Raw genomic sequence first — 26883 nt, 5'->3', positions numbered from 1 at the left:
CTGGTTCCCTAAACAGTCTGTTGTTCATTTGCTTCATGCGTGGTTTGAACAGGGTTCAGTGAGTGAGTGAGTTACAAAGAAGAATTAGCTGTTTTTGGTGACTTTCCTACCTGTTGCCCAGATGCTGCAAAAGGTATACTGAGACTTAATGAGCAAAGCTCAAAAACCAATAGTCACTTGGCCCTTTCTCTTCCCAAACCTCTCTACCTTTCTTGGAGAAATATCCACAAGATCACAAGAGAGGTTTGGGTGAAGAAGTTCCTTCGGCCCATTTGATCTCATTCTTGTAGAACAATCACCCGACCATCCTATCACGTTGAGATCTAAAAGTTTAAGCATCCATCACAATCCCCAGCAATTTCATCAACAACAATTGATATTATAAAGCACCTTTCACATTGGAATTTTAATAGATACAATAAACCTTCATAATGTGATACTCCAAATTAGATTAGAAGTCACTCTTGTCCAATGCTGACTTTTACCAACCATGTCAGTATTTAATGATTCAGAGCTGCACTAAGTTGCTGTGTTTCAATATTAATTAGTTTGGTAATATTATTTAATACTGCAGATAAATGCAGTGCTGTACCAGGCAGCATTAAATATTAATTAACTGTAAGCAGTTGAGTGGTACACTGATTTGAAAAATTAATTTGTTTGCAAGTCTGAAACATTAGATATTATAAAGAGATCACAAGAGAAGTTTGGATGAAGAAGGCCCATTTGATCTCATCCATCTGGAATACGTACCTTCTAGTTTTCTCATTAAACCTCAAGCTTCGAGTCCAGTGCGTTGGCCTCTTTCTCTAATTAGTTTACTTTCAACTGACACAGAGTCAAAGCTGAGCTTAATCAAATATTAAACTCATCAAATTGGCATAAAGTAAAAAGCTCAATTCCCAGGCTAATTGCCCAATGATTTAAAGTCAACTGCATGCTGTTAGTAACTGATTTATTTTTGGAATTATTTAAGTGATTCTATGTTAGGTTTCAACTTGGGTCAGTTGGTAGTGTTCCCACCAAGGGGTCAGAAGAATGTGAGTTCAAGCACCATGTTGGAGATGCGCAGGTGACAGACACATCATGGCAAACATTCCAGAGGGGGACCATTGCAATGTCAGAGGTGTCGTCTTGTGGATGAGACAATAAATTAAGGTCTTATCTGCTTGTTAACATTGAAGATCCCATATTTACTATTCGAAAGCACATCAACCTATAGCAACTAAACCCAACTAGAATTGGTGCCAGAGTTAGTGAGAACATGCACTTTATTTTAGCCTCCGTATATACGGCCACTTGCTGGGGTGATTTGTATAATCCAGTTCAGCCTTCAACTGGAGATTTCCCAGAGGCCAGTGAGCGAATGGCCTTCTGGGTTTCTACTGCTGCAAAAGGCTTTCGCACTAGTGATTTGTCTGCATTCAAGATGCATCTTAATTCTAAGTACTCAAGGAAAAGCTGTCTAATCCTCTTTCCATGCTTTAGATTCTGAGGTTTTCATTATAATGTTGCTCCCTCTAGTTTTTCACATTCTCTCCTGCACAAATGCAAGATTGTACATCTGCTTTTCCTTCTAGTACAGCACTAGTTTGTTTTGTCGTTCTCCAAGCTTGTGATCTTGCCTTAGTTTAGCAGGAAAGACCATTTTGAAGATGTAGTTTGAGCGATTCAGTTAATATCTTATTTGCATTCATTTGGTCTTGCTGACACTTTTAGCAGAGGTCATGTCCCTTGTTTTCGCTCTATCTGGGCAAGCTGTGCTCTCTCTGCGATTCCCATCTTTGTTCAGTTGTCTCTCAAAAGCACTGGTACCTCCCAGACAGTGCAAGAAGAAACCAATGGATTTACATTCAACTCAAAACATTTTCTTTCTACCTGGATGCATTCTGACCTCCAAGTGCACAACAATGTCCCACAAATAGCCTTGAATGTACTTTTGTTGTTGTTGAAGTGAAGGCCCAATTTTATCTGGGGGATTGTTGGCCAAGACACTGGAGAATCTCCCTTCTCTTTTTGAATAGTGCCAAAGAATCGTTAAAGTCCACCTGAACAAGCAGAGAGGACCCTCTGTGTAACACTTATTCTGAAGAACAGGTCCTCTAACAATGCAGCACCACATTGCAGTGTCAGCCGAGACAGTACGAGTTGAAAGTCCCAACATGGGGCTTGCACCCACAACCTTCTTGAACCCATTGAACATTTTAAAAGATTCCTTTGACACATCTATTACATCCTTTGATCAAGGAGCTTATCCAGAACCTCTATAAAATCTTTCATTGATTGTTGTGTCTGTTGCTGGTAGTTGTTCCACATTATCTATCAGCCTTTCACTTCATAACATTTGTAACATCCAGGTGATGGGAGGATTCTCTGCTCTTTATCAAGGGGCTTTTTTTCCTTTTCTGGATAGTAATCTGCCAATATATCTGCTATATAAATGCATGTTGCTGCTGCGTTGATTGATATATTACAGCCTTGCAAATTCCTGTTTCCTCAATTGCATGTGTCAGTGATGGAGCTCCTTTGTATAATTCATAAAAATGTAAAGTGTAAGATTTGTTTAAAAAAATAAAAGTAGCAAGTACTGGAGGGACTAAACTTTGAATCTTTACTCTGCTGAAATACTTATCAGTGAGTGAAACCAAAGTGACTAACTACCCGGTCACAGCAATGAGCTTCCCAGAAGAAGGCTGAAGAACAAAGGCTTGGGGACAAAGAGGTGATTTGCAGCTGCAGTAAATGTACAAGACTGGAAAGAAAAACTGAATTTCTTCATTGGCAAATTGCTCCAACTTCTCTGGTAATGTGAGGATCACTAGTGTGAACTCAGATGACCATATAAGGGATGGGTCGGCTTCAGGTACTTAACATTGAGTGAACTAGAAAAGTTATTGCAGTGACCAGTTACACCAGTACCATAAATCTCTATGAACTCTATGAAGAAAGAGGTCACATGTTCATAAAATACAGGCAGGAACTTTATTAGATCAAGTCAAATTATTAAATTAGCAACGTATTCCAAGTATCAACCCTGTAATATCTTATATCAGTCACATGAGTGCTATTTATTTGTTTACATTGTGTGAGTGTGTGTGAGAGATACACTTTCAGCATTTGACAAAATACACACAGAAGGGAACAATTACGGACGAAAGTTCACTTACATACACACCACTGCGTCTTGTACATCCAACCAAATAAGGAGACAGGATCAAGGTTGGAGTAATGTCTCATACTCCTGCAGTTTAGAATGTCATCTGACTGGAATATCTGTCCTGCAATTCCTTCCTAGTTATATTGCTCAACTGTCACTCATCCCATTATTGGAACTAACCTTCACTCAAAACAAAGTTAAAAGAGTTATAACATGCAGAGTGTACTTTGTGTATAACTGTGATCACACCAGTTAACTCCATCTTATCCCTATCCATTTTCTGTCAACAGAAGAACTCAGCAAAATCCACAAACCAACATTTCCAAAGTTTTAAGTGCTTTACAATTCCACCTAAAGTTGTGAAGAGGATGAATTAGCAATGTTAGAGGAAGAGAAAAACGTTAAGATTTAACAAATGGAAATCTATTTTATTTCAAGATGTCTTGGGAGAAGGAAATTGAAGCCAGGAGGGATGACTAGCCAAATGACAGCTGGAATGCTCCACCATCCAGCCTAAAGGGAGCTGTACATCTGCTCTCCGAAAATGAGGAAAAACTAATAACGCATAAATGTCCAAACCTTGATATTTTCCTGCAGCATCTTATCCCGTGCAACTTGCTGCGTTGTTTTCCAACTTCGCTGACTAGTTTGTCTGTACAAAACATCTCATTTTTAACTTTTAATGATGGGATTCCTCCTTTAATGATGAGTTCATAGAGATTTATGGTACTGCATTCAGAGAGCGTAAAGTTCATTCAGACCACAGCACTGCTCCCATCCTACAAATGTGACAGTGGGATTCACAGCAGCATCAAGACATTTAACCTCTGTGGTGGAGGCCTTCAGCATGCAGGTGGGAAGAGTGAAGGCTCAGGGAGATTAGAAAGTTCACATTTAATGAAGTAACCCCAATTACTTTGATTTAATTGGGTGCAATTGGTAGAAAGATGTACACGTTGGCTCGGCTTGACCTTGCAGTCTGTTCAAAAACATTCATTCCCAAACACCATCTAGCCCTCCCATATGCAGAGAATAAAGACTCATTTTAAAGTTTCACAGTTTCACTCGGTGTTTTGGCCACAACATTTGACAATGATAATTCTGGCTTCCATTCTTATGGAAGAATAAAATCAGTCAGAAATAAGTGTTACAGCTCTTGTTCTTTAATAAGCTGCAGGTTATTTGTTCATACACATGTTTGTACAACCATACACAGATAATATTTAAGAAATATTACACAAATTGCACTTTATACATATGATGACCACCCAAAATGCTAATGTCAAAATACAGAGTTAAACAGTGAACTGTACAGAACACAAACTTTGGGCTGTGTTTACTGAACAGTTTATACGAGTACTTTATAGAATATGACACAGGATAATATATCCTTTTACAACAGATTTCTTGAAATATACAGTCATGAGCATACTATTAGTTACTAGAAGCCCAGCATGCCCTTTCCAGTGATTGATACATTCAGTTTGTTCCTAAACCTACTCCACGTACACTCCCCTGTAGATGGGAAGCTACAATCTTACATCATCACGGAAATAAAATTAAGAATTAAAAAAGGTCAAATAAAAATAAAGTTAAAAACAAAACTCAACGAGTTTCAGCGAGTTTTAAAAAAAAAACAATCTAAAACTTCAGGTTTCTTGTTTTAATACTGATGATTTAAGATTTGCTGGATTGGGTTAAACGGAACGGTCTGGGATTCTGGTTTGGCTTACTTACAACGATCATGCATTACAGTCGATGAGAATGTAATGTAAATGCACTTTGCAGGTGTCTGCTGATCAGCAGATGTTGGCTTCCCAAGCTTGGTGATTAGTTAGGTTGGTCCCTTTTATGGAGGCATTCTAAATATTACACCCAGGCAGAGTAGCGTTACCCAACTGGCAAGTGGTTTCTGAAACCCTGTAAAACGCCGGACACAGGACGTATGGTTAATGCATTTTATATACAGATATTTGGCTTACATTTCCCAGTCATCTCTGGCTGACCTCGGACAGCTTGTTTTAAATATTTCAAATGTTCGTTCTCTCTGGCAGCAGTGCTTCCAAGTCATCGAGAAGTGCTTTTGAGCCTGATTGTATGCCTTGGTCTCGGGAGCTCTTCAACAAGTTCACTCAGCTCAGCACTTTTTGCAGAGTCAGTGGAGTGTCGCTGTGGGATTAATATCTCAATCCGTTCTCAAGTCTATTGGATCCTTGGAGTCAGCGGAATGGGTCGGTCCCGCTTTTCTGGATGGTGGATCACTGCCCAGACAACAAGTGCTTCAAGTCCAGCCTTCCCCGGACAGAACCTTCTGGATTGCAGATACCCCATCGTTCCTCAGGAACAGTGTACCAGCAGCTGTTTATCACGTGAATGCACCTGCAGCCTAGATGCCTGGCTCAACACACCCAATAATTCTGCACAGGTTGTGACGTTTTCAATCAATACAAATGGTTAAGGCCACAGTGCAAACCTTCTGGCAGGTTTTTGTTTAAGCAAAGAAACCACTTCCCTTTGACATTCCTTCGGCAGCGATGCCACTGTGAAGATTGGACGTGTTGCACAGGTGCACTGAGATAGCAGCACCCAGGAGGAAGATGTGTCGGGATGATTTGAAGACCTCATCCCAAGTTGAACATAATCCTTCATAATACGGAATCTCACACCATGAACTCGTTCTTTCCAAAAACCACCAGTTGCTGTGGAGCACCGTATTCCGGCTCAGAGTTCCGCTTCTTTCCCATTCCCGAAGCCCCGTCAGGAGAGTCTTTGGGCTTCTGCACTGAACGTTTCAGTATCTTCAGTTTATGTTTGCCCTTTTCTGGGTTAAAAGTCCCTCTGCTGGTAAACTGGGGAAAGTCTTCGAGACCTTTGCCCCCCTGGCTGTATCTCGCTTCACCGTCTGGACTGCAGTTGACGTGTGAGCGGTAAACCGCTGGCGAAGGGGACTTGGAACGGAAACGGAACCGCCTTCCTCCTTGTGGTACAGAGGAGGCCGAGGACGAGGCCGAAGAGTGAACGGCTGAATCGATGGACTCCACGGAATCGGCCTGCTTCCTCAAAGGTCTCCTCAGCCGGCTCACTGCCTCAGCCCTCTGCTGGCTGACAGAGCTGATCACTGAGCTTCTTTCTGCGCATGAGCAAAGAACTGGGCATCGTTAAGTGCACAACCAATACCTGGCACCTTTCCAATGCTACTGGAGCACCAAGCTCACACTGCTTTGTTAAATGTCCAACTACATCTGTATTAGGCTTTGAAACGTCACTCTGACAGTGAATATTTTAAAGGAAAGTAGAGAGAAGCAACCACTGCAGTTGTCTTGAATTCACCACGTGATATGTTTAAAGTAAGAGGGAGTCAAAAAATACACTGCATCCATCTGACTGTCAGAAAAACAGCTCCAGAAATTTAAAATAACTTACTATATTAGAAATTAAAAAACATTTCTAAAACAATGATGCAGTTCCCTTTGTATTTTTAACTGAAATCTGATTTCTTAAACATTGAAATTTTACTCCTAATTTAAACTCAGTGATAGGACACTGCTCCTTCCAAATGTTTCATTAAATACTCCACTTCTGGGTGGTTCATAGAAGGATGCCCTTCCCCATCTGGCATGGGCAGGAGGACACTTACCTAGGTCCTGTTATAAGGTCTGTTATCTGGACCCTGCCCTCAAGTCGGTTGCCCGGGTTCTGTCACTTGGTTGGCTGGTTACCTGCGCCCTTTCACACCATCTCTCTCTAGGTCTGTCACGTTACCTGAACGCTCTGACTGTGCTCCCTCGGAGTCCATGTTTAAGTTCTCGGAACTGTCTGCAGTGCCGATCGATGCTTCCGACTCCAGGGTTTCATCGTCAGAGGCTCGTGGTTCCAGAGCAAGCATTTCAAACGTCAGCTCCTCCCTGCAATAAAAAAGGGGTAAAAAAAAATCATCAGGAGACTCGGAAACAATAAACAGACATCTGGCCAGACTGGCTGTGTGTGTGTGTGCACCTCTTACTTCTCTTTCTGCAGGGTCTCGATTTGCTCAGTCAGAGTCCTCTCCTCCTGTTGCATAGCTGCCTGCTGCTGCTCTGTCATGTCTATATCTGTTGTCTCCTCGATATTTGTTTCTTCAGGAACATCTGCCACCGATGGCAGTCGCACGCTCACCGGAGAAGCAGGGCTGGCATAATTGGAACGGCGAAGACGGCCTTTGCCCTACAAGAGTTACAGAAGAAGAGGTTTAGTCACCTTCTGCAAGTAAAGGCTTTCCAATCGAATAACGGACTGGTCTGGCAGTAATGATGGATTACTCTACAGTAAACTCAACCCACCCTTTGTAAATTAATTCCAAGTCATAAATTGACCCATCTTTTAATGCTGCTGAAGGAGAATGTTTTTTTTCTTTATGCAGGCAATCAATTCATCTCAGAACTGAGCCCAAACCAGCTCCAACGTGGCTATTGATGGGTAAGAGGTAGCAATATCCCTTTGCTTTCCATCCCTTGTGAACAGCTGTCGAATTGCCAAGTAGAAGAGAAGTAAAATGAAGGGATCAAAACTTAGGTCGAATGCATACAATTTCCAGGAGCATAGATGTATTTAGAAGCTATTGAGGGACTAGAGCCATTTGAACATAAGGAGTCTTATTTCTCCCACTGAACCAGATGACATGCAGTCTTGTCACCCGTTGCTTAGCTGTGTTGTCTTGCAAGACATCCCCGTGCAACAGGATTGCAGGTTCAGCAATGGATCTCTTAACGGAATAGGTTAGGAATGGGAGTGCTGGTCCTGACTTGTGACTTCAGCTCTCATATGACTGCAGTTAAGGTGGTGAAGCTTTTCAAGATATTTCTTGGGAAGTAAGATGGAGATAGTATATATTTATCTGATGACCTGTCCCAAAACCTCCAAGATCAGATCCCACAAGGACCTATAATTGACTGATTTGGGCCTTTCCAGTTCAGAACCATCTGAACCCTGAAACACACACTTTCATGCCCCCTCCCTTGCCTCCTTCAAGACCTGTCTTAGGACCCTCCTCTCCAACCGTGCCTTTGATCACCTTCCTCCTGCCCTCCACCCTCCCCGATCCCAACCCCCAGCTCGGGTTCGAAACACTGACTGTTCAGCACCTTAAGGACGTCCTCTCAATGTGAAAGGCGCTATACAAATGTAATTTTGTTGTTGTTTAGAAGGAAATTAACCCTGTTTCTGGGTATTTTGTGGCTGCAGGAATACTCTCTCTGCTCTGTTAATCAATGAGTCTTTGTTTCTGAAACTGAAAGATTTGAATGTGAAGCAGACCCAGGTACCTAGCCTCAAAAACTGGTTGGGACATTGGACACAATTTTTTTTTTTAACCTCCTTCCATATTGAGGCAGGAGCCATCACTGATACACATGGGACTCAAACCCAGAAGAGCTTCTGCATTAACATGCACCTGTCTCTGAGTGGGCACGGTTCATCCTCAGTGTGGCTTCAAAGTTTTGTAAGCCTGGTTTGTTTTCCAAACTGATCAACATTTTTTTTTAAAAAAAATCGGATTAACCAATTCTAATTCAACAAGACTGAATAAAACATGTTCAAACTCCAGGTGGTTTCTGCTGCAGTGAACATGCTGCCTCACAGCAGCTACACTGAAGTCAGGAGATTGAACCCATTACAGGACATCTCTATTTCAGCCCCCAAACCCCATCATCAGATATATTCTCATTATTCACCAGTCCCATGAAGCCATTTCATCAGCCGCATCAAAGAGCAAGTTACAGGCTGGCAGTCTGAAACCTTGTTATTGAGGACAACATCCTATACACACTTCAAACAAAGGCATTGAAGCAATTGGCCAGATCTCAGTGCTCCAAAGGAAGCAAGGAGAAGAAAGCCTCAGCTCTCTGAATCAGATGTAATTACCTGCGGAAACTTAATTTAAGATAAGAAATAAAATAAATAACCTGACCGTCTTAAGACAAACATGAAATGGTCTGAGGTTTTAGGATTCCGTGCTGTATTATCCAGGATTGTGTGTGGCTGATGTGCACTTGCATGCTGGAATGGGTGCAGTGTTGGAGAACTCCACCATAAGAACCAGCATAAACATCCACGCAACTCATTTACACAGCACACATTCATGCAAATATGCACACACATGTGCAAAATACACTGCACATTTACAACTTAAACACACAAGGAAACACACCACAGACTGGAACAATTCTACGAACAATCCCTTGAGTCAGAATTACCTTTTTAGTAGCATTCGGCTGCATGGTTGGCAGAGAAAAAGTAGAATCTGAGTGGTGTACTCACCATCCTCATTCCAAATAGTTAAGCAGAGTGATCATGAGATGGTGGAAGCATGGTGTGGACCAAGATGATGTACTCCACCCCTCTGGGTTTCAAACTTAAGCAGACAAAGAGCTGGTATGTCAATGCAACACAGACTTCCATCTTTCATCTCTGGCATCACTTCAACTTTGCTCCAATATAAACCATATTTCATCTACATCACAAAATGCTGGTGCAGGTTAGGATTCCCTGCCATGTACATCAACCTTTGAGACAGAGGAAGGTCTACATAACACAGGCAAGCTAATCCTGTCCTATTTCATTCCAATCTGCACTCCTCCTAAACATACACAACCTTCTGATTATATTCCTTTCCCAAGTAAGACTAACATAACCCTTAAAGTCAGCTAAGTTTCTTTAAGTGGAGCTCCTGTGAATATACTATCACACAGCATAAAGGATAACTCAAGTTAAAAATCAAGGTCCTGTCACCTAAAGATGGAGGTAGTGCTGCAACTAAATTGCTGAACTCACCTTGACTGCGACCCTTAAAGCTTTCAAGCAAAGGAGATTTTAATCCCATTGGTTCGAGTTACAATCCACTCAGCAGCCCACAATATGCAGGTTTCATATTTAATGTAAATAACTGTGATGGAATACTATATTGGTTACACTCACATCCATAAACAGAAAAGCTGGACAAAGGCAGAGCATGTTCTGGCAAATCCAATGTATATGTTCAATTACAAGTAATTAAAGATATCAAGAACCAGAGCACAGAAACAACCGTTACTGTAGGAACCTTGCTAATACAGGAGGAATTTCTTTACCTTTAACATCAGAAATATTCAGAATCCTATTAACACAGATAGTCTCTACATAGTACGTATTGATGATTGAGTTTTCAGAGACATAAGTGGCAACTGATTCACAGATTGGAATTAAAAAGTCTATGTAAATTAAATTACGAGTTGCATGAAATATAGTTATCACAATTTGTGCAATGATGCTTCCAATCCTAACCAAACTGAAACACTAACAGAAACATTGAATGCAACAATGCCATCTACAGGCTCTGTGCCACTAAGCAAAGAGAAGCAGAGCAATCCTCCTTCAATACATTAACACACAATGCAAACCCGAGCTGGAGTTATCAAGCCTACTTTACGCATACAATCATAACAAGATCACCCTCAATTCAATTTTTTCCCCATTTGCAGAGAGTGACTCTGGATAAGACAGAACTGACTGGCCCTCGTTAGGACCTGACCGAGGACTAAAGCAACACCAACTCTATATCGGCAGCTCAACCCATTTCAAAACCAACTGTTTCAGGTAATACAGTTCTATGATACAATTGACAGCAGTTGTGCCTTGGAGAATTAACTAAACCAAAATAATTGATTTTGTCGAATTTTCAAAAGAAATCAAGATTTTATGTTAAATATCCCGAGCTTTTCACTGTAATAGAGCCAGCAGGGAATCTATCCACTTATATCGAACACCAAGAAATCTCTCGTTTTCTCTGCTTTCAGCAACCTCCAGAACTGACTACTAGGCCAGCAAATATATGCGTCTATATTTCTGACAATGCCCTCTGGAGACAGCTAATGAGAAATGGCTATGAATGACCTGCCCTTGGTGTGTAAGTGCTTTCTCAAATGACAACTGAGATTGGGAATAGTTTGCTAAAGAAATGCTGAGACCTTCCTGTGTTTGAGGATCTATGTCTGTGATCTACCACACTGTAGCAGTCATCAAGGGAACTGGCACCTTAAGTCAGGTCATAATGCAAGAGCTGAAAGAAATGACAAACGCCACACATACTTTTTCCTTTAATGAACAGCACTCAATTGTTCAACAAATCAGTGTTAATCTAACGGACGTAAGAAGAGGGAAACATTGTTACAACAAAAATCACCAAAGATATCAACTTTAACTAAACGGTATTTCACAAATCTCTGAGCAAAGAGATTACAAATACATCAAAATTGTTTAGATACAGAGGATAAGAGTAGAACCCAATATATAGCATTGATTTCTAAATGACAAAAGACTCTTAGTTTGAGCTAATCACTGATAAATTGGAATTTCATCCACCAATGAAAGGAAAATTCCTCATACTAATGCTTCACTACGACAGAGTTCAGTGCGATATTGCAAGTTCTGGTCCTCAGCAAATCACTAAATGTTGCTTTTGATCCATTAACACAGTTTTAATAGTTCTGAATACTAAATTATTTCAAACTTGAATAGATGTTTCTGCAATACACTTGCTACTGAGAATTTCAGGCAGTATTTGGACCATGTACACGGCTAACCCAAGTAGACAATAGAAGGGCGACTACACCCAGAGAAAATTTTTGGTCAAATCTAAATATTTATTAATGTCCAGTTCTCTAATTTCTGACTTCCAATGTACGGAGAATACACAGAATAACCGGTATAGTACTACAACAGAATATTGTCACGAGTTCGTAAAAAACTACTTTTTTTAGACCCTTTGCACTACAGTACAAAGCAACTCAAGTGATCAAATACAAAGAATAATGTTTGCAATAGGGCATCATTGTGAGTGCCACACAGTCAGCAAGACAGGCTCCCACAGCCAAACAAAAGGCAATAACACCAGCAACTTTCAATGGAGCCTCATTCTCTTCTCAAAGCAACAGTACCGTTTCGTTCTCCTTGGCTGGTTGCCTGACCATTGTGTAATGAATGGGAGAATGGACGGGATTTTCCAGAAATGGAATTGGGTGACGTGGGAGAAAAGTACCTACCGGAATTGAACTGCGAGTCATACTCATGAATCTAACTGCTATTATAACCGGTTTCTACAGTGGAAAGAATACGAAAAGCAGAGGATCAGGTTAGGTTACCCATGCATTCATTAGCAACATGCAGGCTGCAGGAAAAGGAGTTAGTTTCAAGGTTAGTTGATAGTTAGTGGTGATAATCATTGCTTGATTAGATAAGGCACCTTCATTCCAAAAATTGTACTTAGTGCAAATCAGTGAGAGCTTAATGCTGCTTTCAGATGCACCAATTTCAAGAAAAGCATTCGAAAAGATGTTGCATTGCTGAACAGGATGTGAGCACAGAATATGAGCACAGAAAAGCACAGAATGTGAGCACAGAAACGCATCACCTCAACTCCACATCACTGCACTGTGACAAAACAAGCACACGGACGCCACAACACTGCCTTTGAATATGCCGGACAAATTGCCAATCTCTCTTGGTTCCACACACTGTGGCTGATATAAACAGTGAATCACATGGCACAAAACCCCACATAAGACGCATGTTGACCTGCAGACAATCTGTATATGAAGCAAATAAAATACCACCACCAGCTCATGTGTAAAGACAAATGGTAACATCTTCTGCTGTACTAGAACAGGCACGAGCACCGCACAGCAATGAAGTATTGTGCAAGTACCACCTCACACACAATAGGCCACCTCTCATTGGGAAAAACTGAATAAAATCTGAATAAAAGGCCGAAGGTGGCCATGTTCGGTAAGTTTAAAAAAAACTTACAATTGAGCGACGAATCAGTGACAGTCTGTTCTTGGCTTTATTTTCTGCAAACTCCAAGCTGTTGATGTCCTTTAACCTGGCTCGATACTTGTTCATTTGCTCCACAATAATCAACTCCACACACCTGAAAAGAGAAACATCCGATGGGACCAATAACCAGAACAAACAGTGGGTGAACAAACCACACCCAGATCCCTGAGTCTTTCGAGGTTTCTTCACCCCTTCTTTTTAGGAGTTTAGGAAACTCGCTGCTTCCTCCACCTTTCATTTATTTTCTCCTCTTCTAATGCTGAGCTTTGATCTAAATGTACCTTTTGATACTTTGCCCAAATGCCTGTATCTCATACGGTGACGGTGAAGGCATCTCACGGCCACATGTGATCCTATCCACACCAAAACTCTTACACATGTGTACTTTTACAGCAGAGATCCAGGCCAACGTATCCTCTCCCTATCCCAGCAGTGCTGCTCAATTGTAACCTCAACTAATAACTTTGCTCAGATCAGCACAGCGTGCAACCTTCTAGTTTGTATAGCACTGGGCTTTGCTTTTACAAACTGGGTCATTAAAAGACCTTCTGCAACTAGCTTTAACCAGTTCCCCTTCTGGTGAATATAATAAAGACATATAACAATATGTAAGGGTCATTTTCTTAAAATTACAGGCTCAAGCTCACGGATGTCTTCATTGAGATGTTGGTTCATATGCCTTCAAATAAATCATTAAACCGAGGCCTATCTTTCTAGTTAACAAAGATTGCACAAGGCTGCTATAAAGAGTACAGGATGCCCTGTGTGCTATGACTGATCACAGCTCTCGTCTAAATGAATTTAAACTGTATTAGGATTGAAAATATTCTCACGCAGTTGTCTTTGAAATATCTTGAACACTCTGCAGCGGATCTGTTGTGTCTGGACATCGAAGAATACATGGAGCAAAGACTATCGCCAATGCATTTGAGGACATCCGGTTGGTGTCCTCCTGTAGTGCGATTCTGGACAATGTAATAAGTAAAGAAAATGGTTATGGAAATTTGCAAAAAGAAAAAAAAGGATCATCAATATCAAACTCATGTTCAGACCAACAGGATTTTCCGGTGAGGTTGCTACTGCGCCATTTGTCACACGCCAGTGGCATTTAGTGGTAAAACATTGGTTCGGTGCAATAACAGATGCTCTCGCAAAAGCTTCTGTCGAGGACTCTTATGGTAAAGTAAGCTCAACTGAACCCCAATGAACAGTATTAGCCAATTACCTGACAAGATGAAAGATTAGCCGCTCCAGGGTACTGAGGTGCGATCTTGACAGCTGATCAATGATAGAATAGACTCCCCGAAGGATTTCCTTTCTGTCCTGCAGGCCTGAAATATTACAAGAAAGTTTTATTTAAAAGTGCCAGAAGCCACATCACACATCACTATGAATCACGCTCATTCTCAATGAATGCTGGCGCGCGCAATCCTGCATGACATAGGAACGGTTCGCTGGTAATGAAGGCGTAGTGAGCAATAATCGAGTAATCGGGAAAGAAGACGACGGGTTAATCTCTTATGATATTTGGAATACTTGTGGCAAGCTCAGATGTGAAAAACACTGATCCAACTCTCTGTGGAACCCGCTGCTTACCCATGGCCCGTAGGCACTCGTCATAGAGCTCGAAAGTCATCAAAGGGTTCGGTAGGTCCCTGAGCCACTGCTTGAAAACACTGGCGATCACGTGGATGCTATACTCGTCCAGGTTCATGCTGCTGATATCTACAGAAAGAATCGCTGGTTATTCTGGAAACAAACACAGCAACCGGGACATACCTTTGAGTACATGGACCGCTTACTTCCAAACTGAATATGGCATTTCTTTTCCCAGGAAATATAATAATAATAATCCTTGCATTTGATATAAAGCTGGGACTCGCTTTATTTTCTGTACGCTGATGCTTGCCGCTGTGAATGGGGACAACCATCATTTGTAAAACCAACCTACCCATGTCTGGATCCACTTGTGATGGTCTGTGTGACTGCCTTGCCGACCAGTGTCATGACTGTTCCTAAGGCGTGCTTACCTGTATCCAGACCTTGCTTCAGCTCCTTGATCTTGTTGGTTGACCCCGATTTCCTGTAGATCCCTTCTGTGTAAAGGCCGTGCATCTCAATATAGTTGATCAGTTTCTCCGCCACCAGAGGAACCGTCCTCTCGTCATTGGTCAGTCGAGAAACTTCAACCCCAAACTGGCGGGATGAGAGCTCTGGATCGTACTGCGGAGTAACCAGCAGAGTGAGTGACAGTGAAGGAGACTGAAAGGACAATCAATCTGGATTAATTCACTGGACAAGGACAGGACACTGTTGGGATGCAAAAAGTCTCTTTCCTCCTTCAAGGTCTGTCTCAAGACTCTCCTCTTCAATTGCACCCTTCTATCCCCAAGCTCCCTGTCCTCCACCCCTTCTGATCACAACCCCCAGCTCGGGTCCAAATCTCTGATTGTCCAGCGCGATGGGACGTCACCCCAATGTGAAAGGCGCTGTGTAAATGTAATTTGTTGTTATTGCTGCATTGATACTGCTTTCACCAAGATGTCTAGATGATTCCACATCCATTAAAATTTCATTGTTTCTAATGGTGGTTCACGTATTTCCCACATCTCAGCGCTATCACAATAATCACGCAGTATACAAATGTAGGACATCATTTTCCATGGTCTCAGAGGCCATATCAAATGCAAATATTATTATATAAAAGCAGAGTTTCCACTTTTTTTAAAAAACAAACTCCAGGACTGTAATATACTGCAGCAAGAATTATACCCTGATTACGAAAGCCTATAGAATTCACTTAAATTCTACTTTGCTCCTGTTCTTAATCACTATTTCATAACATCCTAGTTGGTAGCACTATCAGCGTTTTTCATATTCCATAAATTAACAATGGGAAGAAATGTGAGCATTGGGCAGTATAGGAAAAACTGCTTAACACGTGTTCGGCTTTACAAAGAAAAAGCAGGCACGCAGCAGAGGATTCAAATCAAATCACTAGGAGAGTTGTTTCCTGCTATAGTGCACGGTGCGAGAGCAAACACAATTTCAGTCTTTACACTGTGCATTTTAATCAGAAAGGAGCATGTATTCAGTACAAAGCAAACATGCACATCACTCCTGTAGTGCCTTGAGCATCAATTATAGCTTCACAAAGATTTGGCAGTTTACACTGCGGGAAGACGCTGCATTATTCAGACTGGAAACTAATTGAGCAATTACTGGTGCCATCAATTAGGCAGCACCTTGACAGTGTTGCAGACAGTCTATTGGCCTTATCTGCATTCTTTGTATTTTGGATTGTTGAATAATTTACATACACCTTTGAGTAAATTATTTTACCAATTTTCTCACTGTTTTAAGTGAGCTTCTGACAATGTGGTTCTTGGGACTTCAATTCCACAGAAACATGGAAATTCTAATGGGTTAGGATTGAAGCCTGAATTCTGCACCATACATACAGCTACTATTTAACCACTAGTGACAACACTTTTACATTATGGGTCTGGCACAAAAAAGGAGGCAGCACCCTGTGACTTCTGCGACCCAAATAATGGTCGCGGAAGCTGTGATTGCTGTTGCAAATATCAGATGACTATTGTTTGAAGCCTGCTTAGTGAGCACTGACGATGAAGTCTGAGCAAAAAAACACGCCACTTGCTCAACATCACATGAGATTATACCCGTGTTCATTGGAGACCACCTACCTTTTTAGAACATTTGATGGTAGTTTTCAAGCAGCACTTCCTGTGGCAGGCATACCGGCACACTGAAAGAGGGTGAGCATAGGAGTCAGCAAGCTGTCTTATATTAGCTTTCAACCCAAGAGGTCAGCTAGTTGTTAATGCTTTCATATACTTCAAGTCCGAGTTACAAATTACCTTTAGATATCTGTGACATCTTGACACTGGGTTGTTGGTTCCATGACCTGATTTTAGGAAGGATACACTAGCCTTTGGAGGGTGACCAGCAACAGTTCATTAGGCTGATACTTGGTCTTAAGGGTCTTTGCTATGATGAGAGGTTTAGTAGACTGGACTTATATTCCTTAGAGCAGCGGAAATTAAGGGGCAAATTCATTGAGGCGTGTCAAATAATGAAAGGATCTGATGGGCTAGACGATGGAATACTCTTCTACTTGGTAGAGGGATCCATTTACAAAGGAGGAGGTTATCTGATAAAACTGAGGGAACTACTCCACATAGATCCCATGACACATCAAGATGCACTTACACTTGCAGACATAGGCTCTGTCCATCATCCAGATGAGGGAGGAGCAGCACTCACAGTAGGTGGGGATACTGTATTGTGTTGATTTGAATACATGGCCATTGTATTCTTCCACCTGCAATTAAACATTCTCAGCTCATTACACAAAGGGAGGTAATCAACAACAAATTGCATTTATATAACAACTCACACAGGTAGCGTCTTGGAGTCCTTAACAATGGCAGAGCTTGATGCTGAGCCAGGGAGAGAGGGGAGGTTACTGTAGGCACACTTGAAGAGGAAGGCCTTCGGGTGTGATTTGAAGACAAACAAGTAGGAGCCAAGGCGGAGGGATTGAGGCAGTGTTCCACCAACAACAATGACTGACATTTAACATTTTTCTGCACCTTTCACGAAAATGAAATATCTCAAAGCCCTTTCACTGAATTAGGCTAAATAGAAATGAGATGTTACGTTGGTAAATCTGGCAGCTATTCTGCCCCATTGAGGATGAGGGCTATACTGCAAGTACCGAAAGGTCCACCAGAATCCATGGAATGACATGAGTTACTGCCTCGAGGAGAAGACAGAGGAAAGATGATGGCTCAGTTACTTACAATGTCACTTTCTTTTTTCCGTCTCTTCTTTCTCTCCACTTTTGGTACCTATGGAACAACAACTTGCATTTTATATAGCACCTTGCATGTAATGCACAATGCTAATATTGTATACTATAATACAAAGTGCCACGGTTTTACACATCGTTATTCACAGCGTCACTATCTATCATCAAGAAACAGATCTTCACTCGCCAATGACAATTTTTAACCACTGCACCTAAACTGAATAAGCCATTAGCCACTCTTTGACTCTCATTTCTTCACCTTTCCTGTGCTATTCTCCAGAGTTTTGTACTCAGTCATGAACTCGTCCAGGAACACCTTGAAGGTGTTGACCCACACTTTGACAGGTGACTCGTTCCAGCCTCGCCGCTCTTGTCTCAAGGTCTTCTCCAGAATCTGCTCAAACAGCGCGTACAGATCTTTGTAACGAATGCTTTTCCCATCATCCATCTGCAAACAGATCCAAACTGTGTTTCAACAAAAGAACACAAGAGACAGAACACTGTAGCTAAACTATACTTTGTTGACTTTTTCGCGAAGTTGGATGATTTGTAATCAACCTAGACGCAAACTCGGGAGCTATGAATCCTTGTTGAAATTGCACGGAATATATCATAATACATGCTGTATAGTAGCTGACGAGAGCAGATGCTCACCGCTAAAGCCGTTGAGTAGGAATTGAAGATATTCAGGCGAAATTCCTTGAGTGATTTCTTAAAGACAACATCCACAAAGGTATCTTTCTTGCAGTCGTCTGTTTCCAGGTCAGTGATCTGCAAGAGCCAAGCAAAAGAATGGAAATAGATTGGCGACTGACTACCAACCTGATAAATTCCACCATTTCAGAAAACAAGGAGTTTCCAGTACTTTGTTATTAGTGAAGCCTTCTCTTATTTGTCATGAAAACACGTAACGTAATTTGCATTTGAAAACCAGCCCTGGGTTCCAGACAAGCTCATGTAGCAGACATATTAACTGGGAGTATGTCTCAAAGAACATCTCAAAGTAATAACCTAATTTTAGAACATTTCCTGGGTGGGGGGGCGGGGTGGAATTCAGTACTGGCCAAAATTCAATTCAATAAATTTCCTTTAAAATCAATAAAAAAAACAGCATGCAGTGAATGCGGGAGACTGAGGCCTGAGGAAAGAGCATCATTTAATTGTATACCTTGAAAACAAGACAAAGATAGCGACTCCACTAAGACCCCAGCAAAGGCACAGAGAATGTTACAGCACCTGCACTCACCTTCTTTTGCAGAAATTCATTCATGCTTTTGAAATCATTTGCACTTGTGATGATCTGCAGGGCATCATGCTGCCAATGTATGGGCTCCAGCCCCACATTACTAATCTTCACACTTCTCCTCCTCCGCACTTTTGGTGATGGCTCCTTGTTCTCCTTGAATTCTTTTCCCCGCTCCAGCCCAAGGTCAGGACTCCTGGGTGGGGTCAAGTTGTGCTGAATGGGATCATAACCTGAAGGGAGACTCCAGAATTCAAGAATAGCCATTTCACCCATCTCAGTTGCATCCTATAACACTTTCACGTTTAGCACCATTTTATCCCAGCGATTAGTCCAGTTGGGTCATAAACTCCAGATTGTCAGTGTAATGGTGCAGGTGTTTAACATGGCTAGGTTGGTAGCAAACTCTCCTCTCAGTCAGAAGATTGTGAGTTTAAGTCACAAATTGGAATCTGACTTCAAAATTGAGGCTAACACTTCAGTGCAACACTGGACTGTCAATCAGAGAAGACGTTACACCGAGGTCCCATCTGCCAATCTTTTGGTTATGCATTAAACATCTACATTTTACATTAAGACGACATTTTAGAAGACTGTATATATGACACACAAGTCAAGTCATGAGTGCTGAGGCTGAGCATCACCCTGGCCTTTTGCACCACAGTTATGCACACACTGGATCTTCTGATAGGTTTAGCCATAACGGGAGATTGGTGGCTTTGTTAATTTAAACCATCTCAGCCTCTCAAACCAATGAAAGTAAAGTGCAAGCAGTTGTTATTTTTAGTTTTGCACTTCCGCCCCTCTGTGGACTAGAGGTTAAAGATGCACGCTTTTACCTTTACACGTATTCTCCCGCACATCTGGCAGCTGCAGGCTGAGAGAGGTCTCACTGGGCTTCAGCTCTTTCCTCCACTGTGTGCTCGAACTTCCTTGGTCCATACTCAGCTCCTGAATCTCTGACTGGGTTGCCAGCTTCTCTCGCGACACCTTCTTCTCACCTTGTTTTCTGTTCCCCCAGAATCTCATCCGCCCCTTTAGAGGAGCTCTATGGGTGCAAATTCAAATGGTTAATTTCAAAGGCAGTAGCTCCTGGATCATTGTGGTTACCACATGGGAGCAACAACAGAAAGTGAACGAGTGGAAAGACTGCGCACTTGGTGACCTGACACATACCACACCTTGCTGCTTCAGCATAGTTGAGTTCATATGTTTTTCGAACTGTCTGAATTAATGTTCTGAATCCTCTTTGAAACATAACAGAATTCTCACAGTGCAAGTATTGCGCGAATGGTAGAAAATCTCACAAAACATGCACATTTTTCCAATGCTTGTCTAAAATATTGTTAGTTCCACTCACTTCTAACACTTCTGAATATTGCCCACTCTCATTCTGGGACGAAGAAGAAGCACAGCCATTGGTAATAATAATAATAATCCTTGCATTTGATATAACGCTTTTCACGTCTTCTAGATGTCTCAAAGCGCTTCACAGAAGACTGTAAAGTGAATTGACTGTATATCTTGTGGGCGAAATATAGTCAAATATAATGGCAAGACAGGTACTGCAGATTGTAGGGAATGGTGGGAGGTTATGCAAGGAGATTAGAACACAATGTTCTCACAAGGCATGCATATCTGTCAAAGCTTGTCTAAAATATTGCTAGTTCCACTCATTTCTAACACATGAATTAATCTCTTCTCACACGGTCTGCTTGAAATATTTGCCCATAACAAGTGGTGTACAATACTTTCTCCATAAATAATCCTATCCTCAGTACCTGCCATCTGACGGCGTGCTCTTCTGTGCGGTGTCTGGCCTGCCCAGCTCATCCTGGGATTGTGCTTTGTGCAGCTTCTTTTGCTCTTCATTTCTGCAAGACTGTATCTGCAAGATAGGGCATGAGCTAGAACCATCAAGACCATCACTAACCTTTGCCTCCGGTGGAGAAAACAACTCACAGAAAAAAAATGGTCGTTTATAAAACTGACAACAGTCAACTTGCAGTACCTATAAAAGCTAAAACATTTAGGACAAGTAGTAAAACCCATACAAACAAAGTTTACAAACATAACAAACCATTACAAAAGTAGATACTAAAACTATATAGAGGTGAACACGTGCTAATTATGTGTTAAAAGGATTTTCATCTGTCACTACAAAAACTCCTGGCTGGCCATAAAGCCAACATAAAGCGCAGCGTTCTTGCAACAAGCTATTCAAGGAACAAGCTATTCAAGGAAAACTCCATGAAGTCTTTTCTTCTCCTTCCACAATATAAAAATATAAGACGTGCACATTACAATTGAATAATAAAGGAATGAACGACGCATTGCTATAAATGTACTCTTACATTGTTGTTCCGATGAATCAAATTAATTCCTTGCTTTTTGCAAAAGGCATCTCGGAAATTTTAAGTCCTTACTTTGACTTTTCTGCATCTTAGTTCACATTATAATAGCAGCACTGGGAAATTCATAGGATTTCAGTGACCACAGAAGTCCTGCAGGTGGTGGTGTTTCATTAGGAACTGCACCAGACTGGTCCAACACAGATGATTTGCACGGCATTTGAAGGGGGGAAAAATCTAGCAGCTAAACCAGATTCCGACCTTTCAGTTTGTAAAAAGAAACCCAGAAAGGGCAATGTTTGGCTTCTGAACTAAATGTCGGCAATACCTGAATAACAATAACAATATAGCAAATAAGCCATCGAGTGTCTGCACAAAACAATTAGTGTCTATTATATTGAAAGTTTCAAAGCACTCCAGAGTTTTCTGTGTAAAGTGATTAATTATAAATGAATTTCACTGCTAATTTGCCACAATGTCCCACAAACAGCCATGAAGTAAGTGACCAATTTTATCTGGCAGATTGCTGGCCAGTAAACTGGGGAAACTCCCATATCTTATTGAATAGTGTTATGGGATTTTTAACATCCATCGACTTGAACAGGCAGACAATGTCTCAGTTGAACATTTCATCTGCAAGACAGTATCTCCGACAATGCAACACTGCACGGGAGCGTCAGCCTAGACTGTGAGCTCATAGTCCCGACATGAAACTTGAACCCACAACCTTCGACTCAAGGGCAGTGGATGCCTCCTGAGGGAGGATATTTTTAAAACACACAGCTCGTTTTTATCAACCTCAATAGGACGAAGGGCTGAATCGACCCACTGAGATTCAAACCCAGATCCCAAGTCTGATTCTATCAAAAGAGAATGCTGCAGAGTTTACTTAATATAGAGGAGGCTTCCTAAATCTTATCACGTTCTTCTTACATTCTCCACAATGATTTTTGCTCTCTTTTTGGTCTACAATTTCACGGCTGAGAATGAGAGATTGAGAAGGGTGACGAGAAATTAGCTTGCCTAGTCTTAAACACCTACCCATGGCCACTTGAGTCTGATTCTCAGCCCCCCTCACTAAGTAGAGCAACCCAGGCACTGAACAATGGTTGACTGACCTACTTCGCTTTCCTCTCCTTTTTAGGATTAATGAGATGCCATCACCTTGTTTCTCCCCAGACAGTCAAACAGAGTTTGGGAACTCTCTGTGTGAGGAGCGGTCAGGGTGAACCTGGACCAACCTTTAACAATAACACAATAACAAAGCAGTTGCACATTTCTGAGTTATGCCAACCAGTTTCTCAATCCTAGCAAAATCCCACACGTAGAGGACCTCAGCACTGCAAGCCAATCACATTTTATCAGCCCAATGCTTTGATTTGGTAGTTCGCAGCTGGAAATTAAAATTGGTTACTTTACCCACTGTTCCAAGCAAACGTCACATAATAAATTCTGAGCCGTAACCTCGGCTGCTTAGTAAATCTTCTGTCCAGATCACGAGTCGTAATAAGGAAAGGCTTCCACATATTTCCATTCAGATCAAAGATTTCATATATGATACTCAACTACCTTGTAAACACACTCAACTTCACAGAGGGTGGATGATGGTCACTGAAAATTGTATAATATGGTGAAAAACAGAAACTTCATAAATTTAACCATTGCTCTTGCTTCCGTTTCAGTTTGATATATGTCTGAACAGACACACCCTGTGAACAGAAACCAACGCAAGCACAATGATTGTGAACAGAAAATATTGACTTCTATTGAATTAACAAAAATTCTCTATTTTGATCGACAATGCAGTTTTATAAAATACTCAGCAGTATATATACCTTTTACACATCACCAAAAATAAGCCAGTGGGGAAGGGAAAAGTGCTTTAGCAGCTGGATAATTCTCCACGATGCTGTTAATAAACCCATGGGTTAGAATACAGATTGATCCAAGTGTTAATGTGAAAGAAAGAGAGTTGTGAGTGAGTACAAATCCAGAGGAGTTCTTTAGCTATGGCATGCAGTAATTTGCTAAATGGATATTACTCCAAGTGTGTGATGAAGGCTGCACTGGCTGAGAGCACCAAGGCTAGCAGGGGCCAGTGCAGCAGATTTGCTTAGTAACGTGGCAACACAACCCACCCAGTAATCATGAGCTTAGATCTGTAGTTCAGCACAGATTTCTAGCACAGGACAGTGGTACTTAAAGACCCAACTATGTGGTTGTTTTAAACAGGAAACACTCAAACACATTTGAAAGTGCCTTAATCTTAATTATACTTTTTTTTACTAGTTTTGCATATTTCTCTAGCAGTAAATCAGCCTTCCTTCTACATCGCACGGTTATGTACAGTTTGTGGACTTGCATCTCCTGACACAAGAACACGGACATAAGATGTTGGAGTTTAACGAATTTCCTTGGCTAAAATTACATTAGAATAAACTAGCTCCAGAAGTGGGTAAATTGGTCTTATTGTAAGACTTTTTGCAGGGAAGCCAGGTCAAGCTCATCACCTGGATCTCACAATCAATTCATATAAATAAAGTTATATTTCCACTTCATTACAAAGCTCTATTCTAGTGTTGCAGCCAGCGTGACATTGGCAATTTTTAACTCAGCTGCAGAACAGGAAACTCAAGTGCGCTTAAAAGAAACTTGATAACCGTCACTCGGAAAGATTAACTCCTGCAGCTCTCTTCCCAGTACCCGTCTTGCTGTGAGGCCAGTTCCACTCGGCCTGCACTTCATTACTATTTGAACTGTTCCATGTGCATAGTGAATACGTTGATCAGATTGCTCAGGAAGGCACTAGTGCGAGAAATTTCAGGAGGGATTTAGATAATAATCCTTGCGTTTGATATAGCACCTTGTCACGTCATTGAGACGTCTCAAAGCGCTTCACAGGATATACTGTAAAGTGGACTGACTCTATATTTTGTAGGCGAAACGCACAGCTGTGTCCCACATTGCATAGTCGTGGATTGAGTGACCAAATGTTTTTTTTCATTTTGAAGGGTTTATTACCAGAAAGCGATTAGGATAGTAATATGAATGGGTTGGGGCTGATACATAAAATGCAAGCAATGGTAGCCATACCAATCAGGATGATCTCTTCCTTTGAATCATATGGCACCTCATTTCTACACTGATATTTTTTAAGTTGCAATGTGCCAAATGCAGCGAACATACTAGGCTCCTATCTCGGTTCTGTGTAGTGAGCTGGTCATGTCACTGTTATTTACAGACAACCAAGTGGTGGCCATCAATCCTTAAAATCAATACTGCCCAAAGTAATAAGGATGTACTTTCAGAAGGAAGTGCGATTATTTATGCTAACCAGCACAAATCAGTAGAGCACTGGAATTTCCTACACTGAGAACAATAATTATCTTTCTTCAAATGCTAGAGATGAGATTTTTCTCATGTTGGACTGGGGGGGGGGGGGGGCATGAGGAGAAAGCAAATTGAAGACAAAGGGACTGTATCAATGTGCAAAGTGTTTCCCACTAAAACCTGAAAGGGAGTGGAGGTTAAGCAGTTCTAGATGTCAGTATTGCTTTCTACCCCGCAGTAAGGGTTAGCAAAGAGACGCTCCCACATCAGCCACGTTCTATTTACCATTTCTGAGTCACTGTAACAGGCCAGTCCGGCACTGTTCTTGGGTCTCAGCTCGGGACTGGGTTGGTCGGGGGAATGAGGGAGTTCGACGGAGCGTTCATCATACTCGTCTTCCTCAGTCTCTCCCTCCCCTTCAGCGTTAGGAGCTCTAGTCAAGAAATCAGAGCGTGTCCGGGCCATGCGGGCTTTCTTTTTATGTGCTGGTCTTGCAACCTGATTGACCAAATAACACAAAAGTAAAAACACAAACGACCAGCAGACAGAGTCTGGGGCTGGCTGGATCAGCGAGAAGCCTAAAGAACGCATCCGCAGCCCTGCTGTATAGCCGGAGCTGCGTGTGGTGCACTCAAAAAATAAACTGAGGGGACGATAAAAAGGAAAAGCAGTAAACTGAAAAACATGGCAGTTAATGTTCCCGAACGTCAATGCTTGCACGGATTTTTGTTTCAAAAAAAGGAACGTGATAAAAAGGGCATCAGGTTAATGAAGTGTATTCCTTGCTTATGTGCTGCAAATCCGTAGCTTCAGGTTTTCGCAACCTTGCTGGGTTTCAAAGGTAGCAGCCCAGTACAAGATTTATTCTAACCATTACTGTGTACACTGTTTGCCGATGTTCTTTTAGTTACCGTAACCCTTGTGCCCCCTTACTCTCTGATTTCCTTTATAAAGTGCCAAGGAAATTACTTACATCTGTTCCTTTTAGTGGAGACATTTTCACAATCTTCTGCTTGGAGGCTCGTTCTTCTTTAGGAATTGCAGGACATCTTTCTAGATTTGTAGAATCCTTGTCAACTCTGTGAAATGCAAAAGCATGGGAATTGCAAGGCTGGCGAATATCTCAGGAACTATCCAGTGACTCATGGTGAAGATTGCAAGTGTGTGTGGATGAGGTGCAGCTTTGCTGTTCCCTGCCTTCCCCATGTACTCACTGTTCATTGACCAGGCTCATGGTAAAAAAAAAATGGCCCATTAGAATGAGGTGTTGGAAAGCACCCAGCTTTTGTGGAGCCATATTCCAGCATGAGTCACCGCTTTACCTTATACTTTGCAAACTGAATATGTATTTATTATATTGAGCACATGAGCTGCACAATTTAATTAAGAAAAAAAGACTCAAATACTGCAATGCATGTTTCAACTATCTTTTGGGTAACCTCAGCAATGGCAATGTTGACATCTGGGAACATTTGGAACCTACTTACCATAGTCTCAATGCACTCCACTCACCAAAAGTACATTTTCATTAATTCTTCATTCTCATTTCTTTTCCATCATTTGAAAAGAAGTATTCATTATTACTGATGGTTCTAACTCACTATACAGTAGTTAACAAGTGGAGAACGTGACCTTTCTCTGCTACTTGTGTCAAGAGGAAATAATAAAATAAAGCTCAGAACTGAATAAAGCAGGGCTTTAAATCACCAAATGACCAAAATTGCACATAAGCTTTATATTCAGAGAGCTAAATGCACACCAAAAAAAGCATGACTACTCATCTATAAATTGGCCTACCTACAATTCTGAGAGATAAGCATACAAGATGTAAAGGATCTGAATTGTCACACTCAGACATCAATACAAGGTCTGGGAGAACAACCCTTAAGCTCATTGAAAGCATTATTGTTCTGTTATACCAGCATATCAAGCCCTTTATATCAGCTCAATATCTGTACATTTTTTGCTCCTTCCACATTACATTCAGCGCCAACCAGACACCTTCCTCTGATCAAGAGCGTGGAAAGTGACATAGGATGATTCATCCCCGCATTCACTGGAAAAGAGCCTAGTTCCACAGTTTGTGAGTAAATAACTGGCAGAAATATGCACTCCATACCCC

At 41.4% G+C, this 26883-nt stretch overlaps 1 protein-coding gene across 1 annotated transcript in view; it reads right to left on the bottom strand.

The window, feature by feature from the left end:
- Positions 1-4304: 4304 nt before the first annotated feature.
- The window catches only part of myo9aa (myosin IXAa), a 139742-nt gene continuing 117163 nt past the window's right edge, over positions 4305-26883 (bottom strand). Inside the window, 20 exon segments of the mRNA XM_042342921.1 lie at positions 4305-6287; positions 6920-7062; positions 7161-7360; positions 9388-9405; positions 12211-12264; positions 12974-13097; positions 13837-13968; positions 14229-14334; positions 14600-14728; positions 15034-15226; positions 16711-16772; positions 17237-17348; positions 17830-17877; positions 18097-18285; positions 18492-18608; positions 19084-19313; positions 19920-20128; positions 20862-20968; positions 25047-25259; positions 25735-25840. Coding sequence (XP_042198855.1) covers positions 5818-6287; positions 6920-7062; positions 7161-7360; positions 9388-9405; positions 12211-12264; positions 12974-13097; positions 13837-13968; positions 14229-14334; positions 14600-14728; positions 15034-15226; positions 16711-16772; positions 17237-17348; positions 17830-17877; positions 18097-18285; positions 18492-18608; positions 19084-19313; positions 19920-20128; positions 20862-20968; positions 25047-25259; positions 25735-25840 — 2962 coding nt within the window. The 3' untranslated portion in view covers positions 4305-5817.

This window comes from Callorhinchus milii, unplaced genomic scaffold (assembly GCF_018977255.1).
Source record: "Callorhinchus milii isolate IMCB2004 unplaced genomic scaffold, IMCB_Cmil_1.0 Scaffold22, whole genome shotgun sequence".
Classification (NCBI taxonomy): Eukaryota; Metazoa; Chordata; class Chondrichthyes; order Chimaeriformes; family Callorhinchidae; genus Callorhinchus; species Callorhinchus milii.
This window is presented reverse-complemented; position numbering and strand designations above follow the sequence as displayed.